This window comes from Tachypleus tridentatus, chromosome 13, assembly GCF_004210375.1.
Source record: "Tachypleus tridentatus isolate NWPU-2018 chromosome 13, ASM421037v1, whole genome shotgun sequence".
Lineage (NCBI taxonomy): Eukaryota > Metazoa > Arthropoda > Merostomata > Xiphosura > Limulidae > Tachypleus > Tachypleus tridentatus.
Window position 1 is genome coordinate 174,814,191 of NC_134837.1, and position 22,126 is coordinate 174,836,316.

The 22,126-nt window shown below is 33.2% G+C and overlaps 1 protein-coding gene and 1 pseudogene across 2 annotated transcripts in view; both read right to left on the minus strand.

The window, feature by feature from the left end:
* Positions 1-2,460: 2,460 nt before the first annotated feature.
* LOC143238398 (THAP domain-containing protein 2-like) lies at positions 2,461-6,428 on the minus strand. Its single transcript, XM_076478563.1, has 2 exons — positions 5,246-6,428; positions 2,461-2,629 (listed from the first exon to the last, which is right to left on the minus strand). Exons 1-2 carry the CDS (start codon positions 5,624-5,626, stop codon positions 2,609-2,611), a joined length of 402 nt encoding a protein of 133 aa, XP_076334678.1. The 5' UTR covers positions 5,627-6,428; the 3' UTR covers positions 2,461-2,608.
* Positions 6,429-12,992: 6,564 nt separating this feature from the next.
* The window catches only part of LOC143236378 (ADP-ribose pyrophosphatase, mitochondrial-like), a 60,851-nt pseudogene continuing 51,717 nt past the window's right edge, over positions 12,993-22,126 (minus strand). The window contains exons 2-6 of the transcript XR_013019543.1: positions 21,424-21,606; positions 19,600-19,711; positions 17,407-17,548; positions 15,484-15,710; positions 12,993-13,285 (exon numbers count right to left, since the gene is read on the minus strand). The product of XR_013019543.1 is annotated as an ADP-ribose pyrophosphatase, mitochondrial-like (transcript). The remainder of the gene's footprint in view (positions 13,286-15,483; positions 15,711-17,406; positions 17,549-19,599; positions 19,712-21,423; positions 21,607-22,126) is intronic.

Consider the following 22,126-nt stretch of genomic DNA (forward strand, 5'->3'; position numbering starts at 1 on the left):
TCGAATTTTAAAAACATGTTGGCTCAAAAAAATATCAAATAAAAAGATTTTGGTCTATTGGATGGAAATAGAAGTAAAGCATTGAATGGGTTTAAAATTAATAAGAAACGATTGTGAAATGAGTGAAACGTGTTAATCGCACTTTATAATGCTTTGCAACGCCACCACGGCCCGGCATGGCCTAGCGCGTAAGGCGTGCGACTCGTAATCCGAGGGTCGCGGGTTCGCGCCCGCATCGCGCTAAACATGCTCGCCCTCCCAGCCGTAGGGGCGTTATAATGCGACGGTCAATCCCACTATTCGTTGGTAAAAGAGTAGCCCAAGAGTTGGCGGTGGGTGGTGATGACTAGCTGCCTTCCCTCTAGTCTTACACTGCTAAATTAGGGACGGCTAGCACAGATAGCCCTCGAGTAGCTTTGTGCGAAATTCCAAAACAAACAAACAAGCAACGCCACCAGGGAAACATTTAACACCTAACTATTAGATCTGTATTACCAGTACCTTAAAGTCCCCGATTCATTTCCAAGAAATTTTATGGATTAGTTTATTGGCTTTGGTTTGTTTGTTGTATTTTTTGGAATTTTGCACAAAGCTACTCGAGGGCTATCTGTGCTAGCCGTCCCTAATTTAGCAGTGTAAGACTAGAGGGAAGGCAGCTAGTCATCACCACCCACCGCCAACTCTTGGGCTACTCTTTTACCAACGAATAGTGGGATTGACCGTAACATTATAACGCCCCCACGGCTGAAAGGGTGAGCATGTTTGGCGCGACCGGGATGCGAACCCGCGACCCTCAGATTACGAGCCGCACGCCTTAATACACTTGGCCATGCCGGGCCTTATTGGCTTTGGACGCTAACATCTACGTTCAGTAGGTCCTGTGGAAACTGCCAGGATGTACGGTTTACGTTTAAGTTTGTTCATTGACTCTTCAGCAATGAAAAGTTTAATGATCATACATTATATTCATTAGACTTGGAATCCTTGATAATGGAGAAACCAGTTTCACCGTTCTCATAAAGAGTTTCCACAAATGGGGTGAAGCGCCAATATGCCTTACGTGACAAAGTAGGTCATATGAATTTGGTTTGTGATTATTCGGCGGTAATCAGACATTAACGAATACCCAGTAAAAGTCCCAGGAAAATTCAAACTCATATATATATATATATATAAGTTGGTAACATATCCATATTGTTTTTGGTAGATAAAGATAACTGTTATCGTTAAAGATCCTACGAAATATGATGGTTATTAAGTACGTCACATCAGCTGATGTTTCGCAGTATCGTTTAACATTAAAAATACTGATGTGGTTCGTATCCCATAAGCTTTTTATCATGTTTTTCTAGGACTATTTGTGTACCAAATTAATTGTGGATTTCAGAAGTAGAATTGAACGAATGGGCCTCTACGTAAAGGCTGAGGAACAAAAATACAAAATAAATAAGTGCACATTATTACTTGTGATACTTTCCGGGTTCTGTCCCCCATCCCTCAGAAAAGATCAGAAACAGTACCGCTAGTGAAGTTTTAACACATTTGTATAAGGAGGATTGGGGCAGGGGAGAGCATAGGAAGACAGAGACGTGGCAAGTCTTCGTGGAAAAACAAAATACTACATACATTTTAAATTATCACAGACTGTTTGGTATACAGAATGGGTTGTAATAGGCTTAAGATAGGATCATGATTTATCTTCGATACCTTCTGATGACAGCTGACTTTGAAACAAAACATTCTGTCTGAAGTGCAGCCATTGTAAATTATCTTTAATATTTTATTTTCTATGTTTAACGAGTATTTGCATTGGTCGTTCGCAATTGGTATTTCAAAATGTAAAGCACTGAACTTTTTTACGAAACAAAACAGCTCTGGAGAAACCACGAACTAGCTGAGAATGGAACAGTAATAATTTCCATATAAACCTCTTGACGTCAGAACGTTCTCGAAACCTTATCTACACGCAGATGTTTGAGATTAAGGGTTATAAAACTTTGTTGTTTACGCACAACGAAGTTAATTATTTATCTAGCATTAAACCAGACATCTTTAGCTTACTCTCATTTCTTAGATTTGTTGATATAAAGTTTCTTTTTACACACAAGTTTCGTGGTTGTATTTGATCAACGTTTATATATACACTGTAAACTTCTATCCGGACAACGAACGTTTACAGAAAGACATACGATACTGAGAGGAAGTACAGGTTAAATTAATAAAGTTAAAAAAGTGTTTTTTTTGTCAAAGCTGTGGAATTATTTACTTACTCTCTACCTCGTAAATAATTTTCTAGTTAAATATGAACAAAATGTTCTTTGCCTCCAATGGGAATTATTTTTAAGAGATTACAATTTAATTACAAATTTATAGTTTTTACGTTTGAGTGCAAAATCGTGAATTATTTCCCACCATTTAGCTACCAAAGAATTAATCTCCAACCTGAGTCATAATTAACGCTGAAGGTGATATAGGTCATTTTTATTCTAAATGTTACACAGACTGTATAAACCCTTTTTTATTATTGTCTTCTTGCGACACTCAAAAGTCTTGTCCTGCTTGTGTTTTGCGACACTCAAACTTCTTGTCTTGCTCGCCTTTTGCGACACTAGTGACTCACGTGAAAATCCTATAAACGAGTACAACAAATAATAACTACCAAGCTAACACTTGACCATAATAACAGAGTATACAGTTAAAACCTGATGTTAAAGAAAGAGTACAAGATGGGCAAGCTGTGTTAATTACTTAAGCACATAGCGTTACTCGTTCTTAGGTTGATTAGAACCAAAAATATGGATTAACTTAATTCCCAAATCACTACTGAAGGAAAAAAAAGTCTTCTTAAAGTTGTCGTGAATTTATTTGCCTTTATGTTTGAAACAGGACCAGGTGTGGCTTAGTGATTCGCATGAACGGAATGAAAACTTGAAGATTTAAGATTCACATCCCGTTGCTGCAGAGGCATAAGCAGTAATTTAAGGCTGATGTTGCGTTATAAGAGGAACAGTCAAATCCCACTCTTTGATCGTATAACAATAGTACAAGTGTATACCCTCTGGTCTATCAGTTAAAAAGTAGGAACGGTTATATGTAGTTATGCACAAAATTGTGAAACAAACAAATGAAAGACAAAAACATCCAACTTGTACGATTCTGGAGATGGAGGAGGAGGTAGTTTGCTTCTAGATTTTAACTCATCCTGCCTCTTCTCCTATCAGTGTATATCCAGAACTTTCCAGCTTGAAAGAATCGTTTTATGATTACTTCTAAACATTTGTTAACTCGAATCTTTTGTTTTTCTAACTGACGTAACAATAAGCTTTTTCACGTAAAATTCCGCTACATTAATATTAACTTTAATGAATATTAACACAATTTTCATATGTCACTAATTCAAAACTTATAATGATATTTTTGGCCGTAATTCAAATATTACTTCACGACGTTCGTGCAGCTTGAGAAATGTGCGTTTCTACTAAGTTCGTATATTAATCGCTTTTACTATCGCTTCACTAATATTAACTTTAATTAATATAAATACATTTTTCTTGTGTCCCTAATTCCCAATTTATAACAATATTGTTAGCCATAATCCGAGTAATATCTCGCCAGGCTCAGTCAGCTTAGGAAATTCATGTTAGTCTTAAATTCATATACTAAGCTAAAAACATAAACTAATATTTATAAATAAAGTACAAAGTTAAAAGAAATAAAAATTAATAAAATATGTTAAACAGTTTATCAAACTGTTAATAACAGTAACAATAGAGAAATAATAGATATACCTTACTTAGTGAACACATAAACAGTAATTGTAGGGTTCAACTATTATTGTAGACGTAATTTTTTTGAAGAATGAAACCTCAGTCTGAGTGTCTGAATGTTTTCCAACCTACCTTAAAGGTGAATTTTACAGAAAAAAGAAAGCTTTGCAGTCAAAAGAACTACTCAGACGAATTAATTTTGCAGGTTCACATTTTTTATAAAAAATATGTGCTAATAACTGAAAAATAAAACTTGGTGCAGAAAGAGCCCTTTCCGAGCGGCAATCCGAAAGTTTTAGTTTTTAAGTTTGCCGCTAGGAAAAGTACTGTGATGTAATAATATAATTGCCAAACAAATCGCCAACGCCAGCGCGTTAAATGTAAATAAACATGGCCACTGCATACGGAGATACAGAGGTGGAGTCTATTTTGACTTTGTGTTCTGGACAATGTTGAGTAGCGCCATATCAATTCGAACCTACTCTGAACGAACCTAGAACAGTTACTTTTGACACTAGACAAGTTCTAGTGATGAGGACAGTTCCACGAGCGAGAGTAGTGGAACTGATAGTGATACTAATAGCGCCCAGGCCAGTTGCGAGTCGGTCATACCTCCAGTGGAAGAGTGGTAAGCGTAAGTCATGACAACAAATATGGTCTGTATTATTTCACGTGCAATTTTATGCATCTCGAAACCTGTCTGGTGTTTATAAATTATTGGTATCACAGACTGGGTTTTATTTGTTTATACTTTGCCGACTATGGTAACTAATACTCGGCCTTTCCACAATCATTCTAGCGGGTATTTATGACTCGTAACAAAATGAATTTCAATTATACGTCATAATTCTGTCTATAAAATCACACTAGATGTAGCAGTCTGAATAGTTAATTTATCTTAAAATGTTAAATTTGAAAAATGGAATTCTTCAAACTTTTCCGTATTTAAAAATGATACAAAAACATCTACAGAATGATCTACCAGCTTTTAAACTTGGAATATACTCTATTTGGGATAGATTTGTTTACTGTCTAGACTAGGAAATCAAGATTTCACTGACTTTCAGGTGCCACAAATGCAAAACACACTCATGAATGTGAAATGTGTGTCTAGTTACATTCTTCAAAAACTTGTACTTTGTAAATTTTTGTTTGTTTGTTTTGGAATTTCGCACAAAGCTACTCGAGGGCTATCTGTGCTAGCCGTCCCTAATTTAGCAGTGTAAGACTAGAGGGAAGGCAGCTAGTCATCACCACCCACCGCCAACTCTTGGGCTACTCTTTTACCAACGAAAAGTGTGATTGACCGTAACGTTATAACGCCTCCACGGCTGGGAGGGCGAGGATGTTTGGCGCGACGCGGGCGCGAACCCGCGACCCTCGGATTACGAGTTGCGCGCCTTACGCGCTTGGCCATGCCGGGCCATAAATTATTATATTATACTAATTATTGTTTATCGTTTATACTGCACACATACCTTTAAGTTTGTTCTTTTCGTGATGACAAGGGATAGCTTCAGAGGGGTGGAACCTGTACGCAGCAGACTGAGATCAGTCGTCAGCTCTACACGAGGAAAGATGGTGGGGATGATCTTGTCTACTGCCGATGTTTTTTTCAGTCTCAACCTGCCTGGCTTGAAACCCATGGAATCCAAAAGAGTGGGATCCAACACAAAACATGAGCATTCAAAGTGATCTTGACAAAGCTTTGCATGGTGTAAAGGAATCCAGTTCTTCCTATTGACCATCCGCACCCACTGTCGCCACCTTGCCGGTTCCTTCTCCTTGCACGGAAACGAAAAGAAGCTTTTGCCCGATGCCAAACCGTTTTTACAACCATAAGCAACGCAGTAAACCATGTTATTTTCAAACAAACATAAAGTAGCAATATAAAGACAAAAAATAGTTTCACAAAGTATGTAATCCGAAAAAAGCACCGATAGATTTACATAAAACACCAGCACTAAAAGGAACACAATGGTCGGCGCGCAACGAAGAGTGTTTGGCAACTATTACGTCATAGTTGTAAAACGTCACGGAAACAGTCGAACGACCGAGAGGAACTTGAGATCAAGGACCCGTATATTTTGTTTCATTTTTTACTCGAAAACTAAAGTGTTTAAAAATATGGCAACCACACAGGAATTATACCTAACCAAAGTATAGTTTCTAAGGCAATTATTAAATTTGTTGAAAATTCACCTTTAATAATGTCTTGTGAAAGATGAAAACTCATTATAAACTTCAACAGTATGATTTTACAGAAGCGTGGCATCTGGAGTATGTGTGCGTGTTTTCTTATAACAAAGGCACATCGGGCTATCTGCTGAGTCCACTGAGGGGGATCGAATCCCTGATTTTAGCGGTGTAAATTCGTAGAATTACCGCTGTACTAGCGGTAGACAAAATTTAAAGTACGTTATTACGACATGTTACAGTTTAGATTGTGTTTAATCAAGTATTAAGAACCTGTTAAAAAAAAATGTTTATTATGATTCAAACTGCCCCCAGTGGCTCAGCGGTATGTCTGCGGACTTACAACACTAAAAACCGGGTTTCGATATCCGTGATGGGCAGATCACAGATAGCCCACTGTGTAGCTTTGTGCTTAATTAAAAACAACAAACAACAACATAATTGAAACTAGTAAAATATAGAATAGCCGAGTCCTCTAGGAAATAGAAAGAATAACAGACCTGTATTAAGGAGAACACAATTTACTTCCTCCACCCTCAAAATAAAAAAAGTTAAATTAATAATCAACTATATAAAGATAAAATACGTTAAGTTTGTTTCCACTTTAATATTCTTTACATGTTATGACGTCACACTAAGATATAGTGCTTTGCTTTTCAGCAAAATTTCTTTTTTCTAGCGAACACTGGTGGATAAATTTCTTCGGCTGTGTTTAGGACACGATGGTAATTAATTCTAGGAAAATCATGTAAGTGCGAATAACGTGCAGAGATATACTATAAAAATTCTCAGTAAGATTTTTAATGTACGAAAATTCCAATCCGAACGAATATAAATCTATGTTAGAACTGTTCATATTCAAGGTTTCAGTTTCGTTTGTCGTGATTAGAAAGGCTCTTCTTAGGGCAAGTCTCAATAAGACAAGTAGTTGTAGGCTAAAGATTACATTGCGTTTTTAACAGCACATATAAATCATTATGACACGGGATTTCGAAACAAATATATTATCACCATATCTGAAAGAACTATATATTGTCTCATTATATCATTTTTATTCAATATTAAGCTGGTTTCTTTAATATTCTCTCGAACCTGAGAGGAAATTGAGATGTTGGATTTTGGAAATTTGACCACTTTTGGATAACTAATAAAATTATCATTTCTAAAGCACCATGAATCAAAATTCACCAAATCTCCTCCATGTTTTTAAACTGTTCTACTGTCCTTAAATTCATTAAAATGTATCATAAATACCTCCAGTTTCCCTATAACGATCTTTTTATCTGACCAAATTGTTTAAAAGTAACGATAACTAAACAGACGTGTAGTTTGGCTAAAATATAATCAGATTACTTCAGCAGTATCAAAAGTTCTTTGCTTTTGGCGCAAAACCAGGTGATTCCAGATGGTGGGGTACTAAAATTATTATTTGTTTAATATAACCATGCTTATTTATCTTCCTGTTCTTTGTGTTAATCTATCTATTTATAAAGAGATATATAAGAACAGTCCAGTGGAATATGTAATAAAATAACAAGTCCTTATCAATAAATAAATAAATTCAAGGTGTCTAAAGCAACTCATAAACCGGTTTTAGTTTGATATCTCTTCTTGTCCTATTTACTGGCTCGGCATAGCCAGGTGGGTTAAAGCGTGTTCGACTCGTAATATCAGGGTCGCGGGTTCGAAACCCCGTCACACCAAACATACTCGCCCTTTCAGCCGTGGGGACGTTATAATGTGGCAGTCAATTTCACTATTCGTTGGTAAAAGAGCAGCCCAAGAGTTGGTGGTGGGTGGTGATGACTAGCTGCCTTTCCTCTAGTCTTACACTGCTAAATTAGGGATGGCTAGATCAAATAACCCTCGAGTAGCTTTGCGCGAAATTCAAAACAAACCAAACCAATCTAAACAAAACAAAACAGATTTATAGGTGTTTGAAGATTGGCCATACGTTTTTACTTGTAAACTGACAAAATGTATCTAAACAATCATTCAAAACGAGGGGCATAAATCTGCATTAGTTATTAATGATTGCATGTATGTATATATTCGCTTCTTATCTACAGTTTGAACTTTAAACAATGCTTGGACAATAAATCACCTTCTTCTTAGACTAACAATGACATCTGAAAGCCACATGATATCAGTATAATAGTGAATGTTGTGCATAGTCAGACTGTCGCAATCAGAAGACGGGATATCAATCAGGCTAATTTGTGTCCATGTCTCTCCTAGTCCTACCATTTTCACTACTACATACAATAAAAATGATGCAACATTAATTCCATTAACAATTTTAAACATCTCAATCAGATCTCCTCTAACAGCTGGGTAAACTGATGCATGCCCTGCTTATATAAAAGTATTCAGAACTTTATAATTGCATAGCTTTTGACAGCATGAGAGCAACCCAACAACTAAATAGTACAGGTGGTGTACTACTTAGCTTCTCTAATCCAACGCATGAGAAATGGCATACAACTTGGAAGTGAACACAAACTGTAGAATGGATGGTGTGAGAAACTTCAGAGCTACAATAAACAATGGCAGAGCCCACAGAGTAAGCTGATTTCAAAGTTTCTCTAAAAAATGAAACAGAAAAATGGTTTGAAAGATGTATAACAATGAGAAGAGGGTACACTTCCAATTAGGAGTACCTACCTTCTTCAAATGACTCAAAGAAATATCATAGGTGGGGATAGTAATAAGCCATGGCTAGATGGGCTGATAATCAGACTCAACATCATCCAATGACAGACCCAATTCGGCAAACTGTGCCTGGGTATGAAAGCCAAAAGGAAGAATGGCAGATCATCTAATATGAAATAACACAGCCCATGGAGGAAGGAAGACAAAACCCCAGGTGGGATGTTGTGAGTTAAGACTGAAGCTTAGATGCATATTGTAAAGAAAGTTGCAAATGGCAGAGATGAATAAGAGGTTCATGTAACTCAGTGTATAAACTCTGGACTGGGGAAGTGTGGAAAGCCTCCTGTGCAGAACCAAAGCCCAAGATGATGTACAGAGTCCAAAATCTTCCAGACAGAGGGGCTGGAAGAACCACAGACCAGCTTGGAATAATAGATCCTCAAAACAGAATATCAATCCACTCCCAACGAGTTGGAAGAGAAGACATGGGGAATGTTTAATGCCTTTGTTTACCTTACACAAAGCTGCTTAATATAATAAATGAAAGTAAGCTTACGGTCAAAAATAAGCCCCAAACAATTTATCCCAGGAACCACAGGAGGAACAACACTACTGAGAAGCTCAGAATCAGGTTGTAAACCATGTTGGTTGCAAAAAATGAATGTAAATGGTCTTAGAGGAAAAGAAGGTAAAACCGTTTGCAGTGTTCTACTTTAACAAGTGAGTGAGAGCAGTCTGAACCTGCTGTTCAAAAAACACCATGTGTGGCAACCAACAAAACAGTGAAAATCATGAATGCTGTTTACAATAGTAAAAAAAAGTTTGTTTAGTGATAGCATTGATTTTAATACTGAAGAGGGTGACATTCAAAACCCTGCCCTGAGGGACTACAAGTTTGTGTGTGAAAGAATGGAAAGAAGTTGAATCCACATGGACTTGGAATCGTATGTAAAGTAAAAAATTATGAATAAAAGCAGGTAAATTGCCATGTAACCCATATGAATGAATGTTCCACAAAATGCCAGACTTCCATGTAATGTCAAAGCTTTCTCAAGGTGAAAGAAGACAAAACAAGATACTCTCAGTTGAGGAAGGCTTTTATGATTGAGATTTCAAGACGAATTAGGTAGTTCATAGTGGAGCACTGTCAACAAGAACCACCCTCCCTAAAACCTTATAAAGACAGCTACTGAAAGCAATTGAACAATAATTATGAGGAAGCTTAGGATCCTTCCTGGACTTTGAGAAAGGAAAAATAATAGCCCTGTGCAAAGCATTTGGAGAAACATTCTCTTTCCAGATCAGGTTCAAAATAATCAGAAAAAGAGTATGAGTGGTAAGAGAGAGATGGCACAGCATCTCATAGTGAATATTATTGGGTCTGAATGATATGCTACTAGACTGTTGAAGAGCAAGCTTAAGTTAAACCAGTGTTAATGGCTGATTATAATCATGGAGACAATCAAGTTGAATGGAACCGGGTGATAGCTAAGTTTGATACTCAATGATCAAGAAGGTGGGAGAAGAGGCAAAAGTCCTGTAAAGATAAGCAAAACTCTCCACAAGAGTACTGGCACTACCTTATACATCTGGAACTTACTGCCATTGGAAAGCAACTTCCATATTTTGTTTCAGACAATTTTGGAACTGGAAGTGCTACTGATATAAAGGACTCATCAATGACACCTGTCAACCACCAGGATCTTCTTCCTCCCTTCACAGGTCAACATTCAGAAGAATCATGTGTGGGGATGTTCAGATCACAGAAGAGATGAACTAAAAACATAAATCCTTCCCTGAAAGGACCCCTCACCATGTCCAAAAATCTATTTCACCCTGAAGCAATTACTGTAACAGAAGAGTTATGGTATTTTTTCTTCAATTCTTTGGAAAGAATTGTTTTTGTAACCTACATTTTAAAGGTACATAATCAGACTTTTGGTAGGACAAAATTCTTTGTTTAGCTCTTCTGTGATCTATTTAAAAGACCTGTCACTGTGACCTTTGTAGTGATTCTTTAATATTGTCTTTTTTTTATCCTTATGCCTTGTAAGGCCATTTAAACACATACAATTGTTAATGTATACCTCTAGTCATTGATGTATACAGGATTTTTACAGTTGCATTTTAATTGTACTTAACATTTAAAATTTTTATTTGCAAGTGTTTGAATACGGAAATGATTTGTTTTTCATGTTTTCACATGTACACATCAAAACATTTAATGTATGTCTTTTCTATAGAATGCCGAGTTGTTAACTTCACACATTCTTGTTCAAGTCTACAGAGATCAGTTCCATTTACATATGTCATTTTGAACATGATACTTTTGATGACTAAAATTGTTTTATTATTTATTTAAATAAAATTATACTGCAGATGTATGTTATACTTGAACAGCTGAATCTCATTAGTTCAAGTTGGGTGAATTCTGAACACTCAGTAAACTTCTATGCTTAGTTGTTATTCATCCTATGTTTAGCCTATGATCTTAAAATGGTTGAAGCTTACATATTATAATGCCTTTAGCTTTCTCTATATATTCTTTAATGCCCATAACAGATCTAAGAGAGGTCAATTCAACTTATTTTGTATCTCAACAGAAGTATGTAGATTTATAGCCAACCTATGAAAATATTTCTATACTAAATAACAGCATTATGAAAAAAAACTTATTTAAAGTCAAGGAAATACATACTTCCTACTTTTGGTATTTTTCTTGGGTTATATAAGTTTTAGAACTTTTCCTCATCTTTCACAAGAGATTAAATTGGTCTGTATCATTGTCTCACATCTGTTATTTATAGTACATCTAGATCAACAACTTTAAAATGTTACCACCTATCATATTTAAGTCTATTATTTTTCTTCCATATTAATCCAGTCTTTAATATTTTAATATTACAAATTAACAATGATTACAAATACTTTAAACATTGTAAATGCCCCCACTCACCTTCAGTGCAATTTCACTGAATATGAAAATATGCGACCCTTAATTTAGTAAAGAGGCTTAAAGATATTCATGTCTCTACAGGAAATAATTTCCAAAGATAATCTAGCTGTTAAAGTCAGTGACACTCTAGCACATCTAATTTGGTAAAGGGAAACATGGCTAAAACATAAATTACTGAAAGATTGAGTCAATGCAAGACTGAAGATATACATAAATCAAGCATTACAGATTAAAAAAAAAAAAAACATTTACAGTGTACATACACCATAGTCATTAACAGCCAGTATAAATTCAAGATATGTATAAGGAAGGCCAATCTTTGATCATTGAAGCTTCTAGTCAAACCTTTCAAAATTGACAGCACAATAGAGTGACAGAGTGTACTTGAGATAATTTTTTTACGTAAACAAGAATTAAATGGCCCAAAACTTAAAATAACAAAATTTACATGGATGAAAGGAGGATTTATTAACAATAAGATACCAGATTCCTTTAAAACTACATCTAATAAAAACTATTAATAGGTTTGCTTCATTAAACATAAGCCAGAGTAAAAGAAAGGTCATTATATTATGATTTCTTTCTCAATTTTAATAGTACCCAGTTTGTAAGAAAAAGAAAAAAAACAACAACATATCAGATACAAAAAAAATTCATCTTATATATTGTATATATTTTTTTATTGAACTAACACTTATCAGTTTTGTTTTGAGCAAATTACCTGATTCAAAAGTTGTTAAAATCTAAGGGAATAAAAAGAAACTTGGTAAAGTTCACAATCAGAAACTACTGAGGGCAAAAAGAAAATGTGGTCATGAGAAGCTGAAAACATTCCAGGTTGAATAATTACCATGTCTGGTTGCTTTACATATGCTGCAGATAAAGGAAGTAGAGACATAATTTAAGCACCAAAGAAAGAACTAATTATCATTGAGTTTTAAATTGAAATATAATTTAATTTTATCAGTATCCAAAAACAATTTTATTTGAACATATTTCAGAAATGGACAATCACAGTAACTGACAAAAAATGTGATTCTCATTTAAATAACAAAGTGTATGTGTATGCCTTAAAATGTGGTTCATTTAACTATATTATTATGTTTTGGTTCTATTTGATTTGATACTGGATTCCCTAACATTATTATGCAATTAAATACATTTTGGATTTGTTATAATTACAGTTTACAATACTTATTATATTTAATATAAGTGTGTAGAAGCTGTCTAAAGATAAAACACTTATTAATTTAAGGCTTTTTCAATATTTTTTAAAATTGCATTAGGTATGCATAATCCAAAACATAACAGATGCACTGAAATTCTGAACATAATAGGAGGAATGAACTTTCCTTTACAAATACTTGAAGATGAAAAAGTATATTATAGCAAGAAGTTTCTGAAAAAATACTTGGATAGTCTTTGTATTTCATTCATCAAATCTTTATTTAAAAATGGAGACATTTCAAGCATATTAATAATATTATAAAAACTCATATGTAGTCCTGTAGAAATAAGTTTATTATATGCTCAGCTATCAAATCTTACTGTTACTACCGAATAAAGCAACAAGAAAATTTTCAAACATCTATAGGTCTAATGTTACATTCTTGTTAAAACACCATTACATAGAATCATCAGGCAGTTTAGCTTAATTCTCTGTTTCTCGACCATATTTGTAAGTGTTCCAGATGCAAGTTTTCTGTGCATAATACTTACAGTAAAAAAAAAAGAAAAAAGTATGGCATTACAAGTAGCCAACCATTTAGTAAGAGAGGTTTAAACAACAGCCATTTTAAGACTACAAGAAAAAAAAGAGTTAAGTATAGTGAGAAATTCAATTACTGGTGTTCAATAAAACTGAGAAATCCAGTTACTGGTACAATTCTACTGGCTATTTTACAAAATTTGTAGAAGAGACTTAGGGAATCACATATACCAAATGTTGTTGGAATCTGGAACTCCTAAAATTGAAGCACACTAACCTTTATATATGTGCTTATTTCATGCAACTTTTTAAACAAATTTTAATTCATTCATAGATCTAAAATTTAGTTTAGCTGTTCACTTACAAAAGTTCTTAACATATAAAAACAGAATTTAAATTTTCTGATTAAATCCTTTCCATAAACATGTATAATGAAAACTTCTTGTTCATATAAAAGAAAGCAAAGGATCTGATAAATCATTAAAAATAATAAAAAAACACCTTAGAATAATCATCTTTTGTTGTTTACTTTTTTAAGCAACAGTACAAATATTATTCTAGTTCATAGATGAAAAATTAAAAACATTTGAAACCTGTAAAGTATTCAAACAAGGGAATGAAAACAAAGTTAAAGTGATTCCTTCTAAGAAGTTATTTTAATTGATATTTGAAATTAGGCTTATCTTACTTTAATTTCTGCATTTTCCTTTCCCCAAAACTAGCTGTGCATTGTACTTATCTCACATTTAAATTATGATACTTAAAAGCATAAAAGTTTTTAGTAAACGACTCTACACATTAACTTTAGAACTTAAGCTAGGTTCTATCAATTTTACTGCCATTTTAACCTATTTATTTACTTGTCAAATATATAACATTTTGAAAACGTATTTATTATGTTAGGAAAACATGTACATTCAAGAAATCAACTAAACTCAAAAATATTATACCCTATAACATTACTACTGAATAAGAAAAGTTCATCTTTTGAAAGTGCTCGAGTTATAGGGTATCATATTTTTGAAAACTTAGTAATTATTTAAAAGCTTATATTATTGTCATAAAATTTGCATATGAAAACTATTTAGATCTTTTATGTATCTATGTTTACAAAAGAAAATGACTAAATTCTAATAGTAATTGATTTGATACTCAGTTTCCTTTAACAATGACTCATGAAGGACTATTTTGAACAGATATAACAAAATGCTTGATTACAATAACAAAAGTGGCACCATTTTCATCTCTCAAAAGCAATCATTATTTGACAGTAACTTTAATCACCCTATTTCCAAAAGAATATTAAGAGTTGGTTTATTTAAAGTTGTTTTACCCTCTCTTCAGTTAAGCACAATTCTTAAATGGTTACATGAACCACAAATAATAAAATACTCTTTCCAATATATTTTAATTTTGATTTCACTATTGTGCAAGTGCATTTCAAACTACAAGAATTTTATCAGATGTCATAACACAGCTATCAACAACTGACCACAGTGTTATTCTGACCCAACATTTAACTCTTGAGATTATTGTCAATACTTTTAATATCAGCAACCAATTGCAGTGCTTGCACTTTAATCAATGACTTTAACTTTATTATCCACTTTGTTAACACACTAAACACTTCTAACCTCATCTGCACTAGGCTAGTATTATAATTATAATGATCTCAGTTGTGTTGATGTCTAACAAAAATAACTATTCCTAGATTAAATGCTTCTGAACGATGTCCTCATCTCACAAACTCTACAATTCTGATAACCTGTGTTGTACTGTTGATTTTAATACAAGTGACCATTTTCAAGTTAGCACTATTAACACTGCAGACAGTATGTAGATCAATCTTGGTAAGTTTCATGTTATATTATAAACATCAACGCATTTACACAGAAGTGTAAATGACAACAGAGTATAATGACAACAGAGTATAAGGAGTTACCCATGATTCAAAACTTCAGTTGATAAGAAATTAATATAACTAAACAGTAGATGCATTAAATTAAGAACTTCAAGTAGCAGAGTATTTTCAGTGTTTCTGAGGAGTTGATCATTTCCAGTGTAGTAAAATTTAATTATATAATTTTATGTAACTGACAAATCACAAAGCTAATTTATAGAGGAAGTACACTTCTAACAGCTACTAACATAGCACTAAGGTAAAATAGACATGTTCTCCCTCTCAAACAAACAGAAATCCTCACCAATGTGCTTCATGATATTCTGCAACAGAACATAAGAAATTTGAGTGACTGGCATACAACTGCAAGTCTTGAGAGATGTCTGTCCAACGAACTTTAGCTGCATCATCTCCTGCTTGAAGAGGAAACTTCCCAACAATGTCTCCAGTTTCGTCATGAAAATTATAAACCACTGTCTCCATCCATGCATTATCAGTGTTGCGAGGGTCATCAACATAGCCTCTATAGATCTGTGGTATTAGGTGATATAAAATAAATATGTTTTTTATTTGTTCTAGATACAAAATGATGTAAAATTAATTACACTGGCTAATATATTAGGTTGTGCAGAAATAAATGTCGGAATTCTCACAAGAACATTTAGAAACTGAATATTGAGTAACTAATCATTGGTTGGTTGGTTGTAAACATTTGTTTTTTACAAGTTGTCTTAATCGTCTGTTGTTTCAAATCTACTGAGTAAGTTTTTAACCCCCAAGGCAGCATGGACAAGAAGGACTTTCGTTTGATTTTCCTCTACAACTTCAAACTTGGACAAAAAGCTACCAAAACTACACAGAACATCAACCAGGCATTTGGCCATGGATCTGTTACTGAATGTACAGTTCAGCATTGGTTCCAAAGGTTTTGACATGGAGATGAAAGTCTTGAAGACCATGAAGGTCATGGGAGGAAGCCATCCTGCGATGAAAACACATTAAAGGAAGCAGTTTAGACAGCCCCTTGCACAAGAGTATGCGAGCTTGCAGAAAATCAAATATATCCAACTACCTGAGTGTGACTGGAAAGAGGAAAAAGTTGGATAAGTGGGTTCAGCATGGGCTGACTGAAGATCAACAAAATCAGCATTATAAGACCTGTCAAGGATGACATTTCAAAAATTGAATGAATTTGGAATCAAGGTTCACCTCATTCACTTTATTCCCCAGACCTTTCCACTACAGATTTTCATTTTTTCAAGCACTCTGACAAATTTTTAAACAATAAAAGCTTTCAAAACCAGGCAGATGCAGAAGAAGCTTTCACGAAGTTCATTGACCATAGAAACTCTGATTTCTACAGCAGGAGCATAAACAACATCGTAAAATGCTGGCAAAAGTGTGTTGAAGTAAATTATGCTTTCTTTGATTAAAAGATGTTTTACAACACTGGTTTATACTTTTCCAAACTTCACAGTTAAAAAATTACATTTATTTCTGGACAACCTAATAATAATAACTATATAACTACTTGATCAGTTGCATTACTGACCTGATATTATTAATTATTACCCATGTCAAAACAAATACGTAGTATTGCAATATACTGCTAACTACTGTTTTAAAAACAGCAAGAAAGGATTTACTCTTATGTAACAAATATATATTTATGCTGATAAACAAGGGTTTTCAAACAGAAATTTTGGTGACAAGCAGAGTTAATATATTATGGAAGTATATACAATCAATACATTTTAAAGTATATTGTTTTGGAGTCAACATTATGCTAGAAAACTATAAATGAAAAGACCTTACTACTTTTATCATTCTTGTCTTTGCAAAGGACAATTTTTGTTTCTTGTCTCTGCACGATACTTATTGTAAAGCCCATATACTGAGAAATGTGATAATTAACTTACTATTGAAGAAGACACAGAAAATAATTTTTACTTCCTTAAAAACTGAGTGTTTAGTTCAACTACACAGACAAAAGAAAGATTTAAGTATATAATGACTACTATGTATTTGAAACAATGTTAAATAAATTACTTCCCTTTAACAGGAAAACAGTGTCTATAATAATTAAATTAAGACCACTGAAAGCCCTGTGAGTGTATGCTACATAGTTGCAGTTCAGTCTTAAAATTAAATACATAAATGAAAAAAAAAACCAACAGCTTTAATTTAAGCTTTCTTCTAAGTTTCACTAGTGTATATAAATTCAGACCTCTTTTCCATTACTGAAAAAGTTGTCCAACTCAGATTCCTGTTGTGCTTTCTCCTCATCTGACATAGACAGGGAATTTAAGGCCTCTTCAAAGAACTCTCTTCAGTGTGACAGAAACAAGTTCACCTGGATCAACCATACCCTGGAATTAAGCTTTTGTTTCAGGTTAGAATCTTTGTTGTGAATATCTTTTCATTTCAATACAACAGTTTTCTTACAATATATCTTTAAGGTTTTCTACAGATTATTCTCATAAAAAAAATAAATTATGTTATGAATTAATAAAACAGACATTAATGATGCAACTGCCTTTTTATGTCCACAAATATCGAAGCATATTTGACAAACTTTAAATAAAATTGTGTAGCAAAAACAAACAAGTTACAGTTTTGTGAAATTAATACTAAAATTAACAACAGCAAAAGAAATTAGCCCTAATTTTATAATGGTATACACCTGGGTGTATTCAAATGCATTAACAAAACTAATGTTACTGTCAAGTAGATTTCAGCAAAAATCCTTTTACTTGAGACAAGTATATATACATATACGACATTTTAAACCTGTACAAATTTCTCAGAATAAATTTTAGGCAGAAAACCATAACTTATTTTAAAGTTTTGGAATGACTTCATTCATTTTTAGGGGTTGGAGAAAATGTTTTTAAAAGGGTGAAACATGATCCACACACAAGCTGCAAAAGGTGTATAAACTATATTGTGAAATATAAAACTATTTTTTAAAACTTTCTGATACAACTTAACGTGACTTGAAGTCAAATAATGATGTGATGATCAGTCACTTTTCTACATTCCATACAATATTAATGTAACAAGTAATTTATTACTATCACTGTGGTTTATCAGGATTTTGTTGGGAGGTAATTTTATACAATATCATTGTAAATATGGAGTCAATCATTGGGCTTAAACTTTTCCACATGATATGTAAAATCCAATATTGTGCCAAATATATGAAGTCTGTACATTGCTCTAAAAGAAGAGAATAAATGAATTGTGTAACTTAGTTTATAAAGTTAATCTTATGTGTAAATTTATCAAGTAAAACATAATTTTACAGTAAATCTGGTGGTCTCTTTCTTAAATCAATTATTCTTTGATGCAAGTCACAGAATAAATCATTCTAAGAGAAACCAAGTGTGAAGTGATTCACATGCACAAATTGAAGATTGCATAAAATAACATGTTATGAAAACATTTACTCTCTAATAATATTAGTGGAATTATCATTCAACATCTGAGCTGACAGCATAATTCAATCTGTCATGGTCTCTTTTTTATTCAAATTATAAAATCACAATGTTTTTTGATAGTTCCACACTTTTTTTATTTTCTCCTCTAATCCAGATATATAAATATTACAATTTTAATTAGATATGAGGTCAAAATAGAAATTTGTAGCTTCAGAAAGTAATGTCAACCTTATGTTTTAAACCTTTAGCTTGTTTGTTCACCTTTTGCAATTGCATTTTCAGTTCAAGCTACTCTTCTTGTTTTGGTATTTCTTAATAACCTCTATACCTCTTTAAATGAGCAATTTTTAATAACTTTGTTGTAATAGGGAATTACACATTATTTATTCTTAAAGCCAAAACTAATACTTTTCAAACCTTAATGGCTTTTAGATTTATCACTTTGCAGCTACACTTAAGAATACTGAAAAAGCCATTTACCACAGTGGGGCAGCTCTGTGTAAACAAAGGATTGAGTTACTAGCACACAGAGCCAAATTACAATCATGTTTCACACGCTGCCTTACAATGTGTGTGTGTGAGAGCAGGATCTGTTATTAGACATATCTTATAAAGACACAGTTGTTTATAAGAATAATACTATTCTTATGGTTAAGTATTCCCATGTATAAACACCATTTAAAAGACATCTGTGATACTGTGAAAAACCTTGATTAACTGATATATATCCTGAATATACATCTCCAAAGCAGTGTATGAGTGTCTCTTTCTCATTAAATCTCTAGACTACATGTCACCTACAGATCTATTTAAAAAAGTAAATTTTAGTTTATTAAATCCAAAACAAGAACTTTACAGTAACAATATTTTCAACATCACTGTTCGCTATGTTATGATGGCAAAAACAGTAAGAGAATTTGTCATATTTGAGAATTCCTCAATAAATATGGTAAAATTATGGCATCTGAGGTCTGACTTACACCAGGGATTGCCCACTCTCCTGAGTCCTTTCGCTGTATTGAAACAAACTGCAGAAGAGGAAGTCCAGATGAAGGATTTTTGATAATATCACCTTTGTCATTCTTTTTCCATCTGCAAAACAAACCCAACACTTTATAAATTTTTGCATCAGTTGAGATGGATGTTCTGTGCTGTTCCAAGTACTTTCTATTTAATGAATCTACATTAATGACAACTCACAAATTGAAAAGACAGTTATAGTTAAGTTTGCAAACTCTTTCTTAACCTGAAGATGACCTAAGAAGGTCAAAATGTTGTTCTGCTTTATTCTAATTAAAGTCTTAATACCCATACCAGCTGCCTTGAGAATACAACAGTATAGAGTATATGTAGCTATCCAGGGGTCTGCAATCCCTTGGTTTGGGAACCTCTGGATTAATGTATATTTTATTATAAGAATGATATTAGACTGTTAGTATATGGACTTAGGATCACCTTAAATCTCTTAAGCTAGAGAAACTGCATGAACCATTAGTTGTAGTATCATTCAAAATATCACTAACAGTGATAGCATCCAAATGATGAAACAGTGTAAAAACAGTATGTTAAATACATTATATGCATTACTGCATTGATTTGTAGTTCATATCTATGTGTACAGCTTGTTCTGATCACTAATCAGTATTAAACAGACAGATAAAAGGCATTATTTATCATTTTAGACTGATATTGCATCATAACAATAAAATGTTCAACATATGAATATTTCTGTGTAATAATGTACTTGTTATACATCACCAGAGCCAGATTCTTACCATGTGATGTTTACATGTTATTTCTAACCACTTGTGCAACTGTTACTTGGGATAACCCTGTTCATATGGTTGTAATTTCATTTAGAATTTCCAAGATGAACATCACTGAAAGAAACTTAACTGATTTCTAAAGATAGGAGAGCAAAAGGCAGTAACTAATGTAGAAAGTTTCCAGGTAATGTAACGTGTTTATTTTATTCCTTCATTCATTTTATAAAAGAAATCATTTACAGCCAAATGGATAAAATTTGATGAAACAAGTCACTGTGTTGGTAAACAAAATAAGATTTTCTTTACTTTATGCTTTTTAATTGTTAAAGTATCCAATGATTAGTTTAACACATCTTCTTCAAGAATCATTTGGAAAAATGTAACTCCTTAAAATCAAGCAAACACTGCCATCATCTGGCTGAAAATCCCAATTTATCCATCAAACAGTGACAGAATCCAATGACATTTTTTACTCTTTGGCTTAAAACTAATCCAAACCAAGCTATTAACCACAAAATTAAGAAAACTGAAGTTTTATATGGTGTTGTGTATTAGGAAATCATGACAATAACCCCAGCAGAACATGAAAAACTTGTAGGTTCAAATAAAGAGTTGACTCACAAGTCCTAGCTGAATGTATGGAACAAATATGTTTGACCTTTAGAAATACCGTGAATTCATATATATATGTAAGAATTATATTAAAGTTTGCATTTCTTTCTATGTACATTCTTTTTTCAGTCAAGGGGTATGACCCATGAAGCCATCATTCATTATCAAGAATTCATGCTCTAACATGAGTTAAACATACATTATGCACATTAGTATGCTGCTTTGGATGTTGATTATGCATTTAGAAGTTATTGTACAATAGCTGTTTCTTGACAATGTTAACTTTAATATCAACTAGCATCTCTCCCAGTGATTGTAATGCATACACACACAGACTATTATATAGAAATTTCTCACAGTAGTGTGTCTGTAATAATTATTGTTTGAAATTTTTAAGCTTGTGTAAAAAAAGCTAATTATTTTAACCTGGTCACAACTGGATCAGCTGCATGGTTGGGCCCCCAGCGACCCAAACAACCTCGCCCTTTTAATCCTGTTCTTCCCTGAAGATTTATGGGATAGCCATTCACAATGTGGTATTCACCCTGGTGACTTTATGCATTGATCTTTCCATCTAATAAATTCCATTTAGGTTCAAACCCAGGGTCTCTAACAAATAATAAAGCACATATAAGGTTACTATAAGAATAACCATGCAATGTAAACATTAAAAAAACATTACAAATTTTTGTGAATTAAATGAAATATTAATTCAAACATATATGCATGTCAAAATATGTAGGTATTTTGTTGCTCACATCTGTATGTGATATAGAATTCTCAGTGAAATGAATTTTTGGTAAAAATTCTGAAACCTGTGAGAAAACCCAGATAAACTTCATTCACTTAAGTTTTATTGCAGCAAAATTGACAACTTAAAATAAGCAAAGCAGAATAAACTGGTCACTTATTTTCCAGACACAATAGACATGATCTGGAAAATGAAATTCAAAAATCATAACTGACTTGGTTAAGTTGCTTATAAGGTAGTTCCACACCTAAGAACTTATTAGTATGAAAACAAACAAACTAGTCTCATTATTCTTAAAGAGCTTGTTTCTACAGTTTGTCAGTGTAGTGAATGAGAGAAAATCTACTGATTTGTATGATAGTGTTGTGGATCAGAATA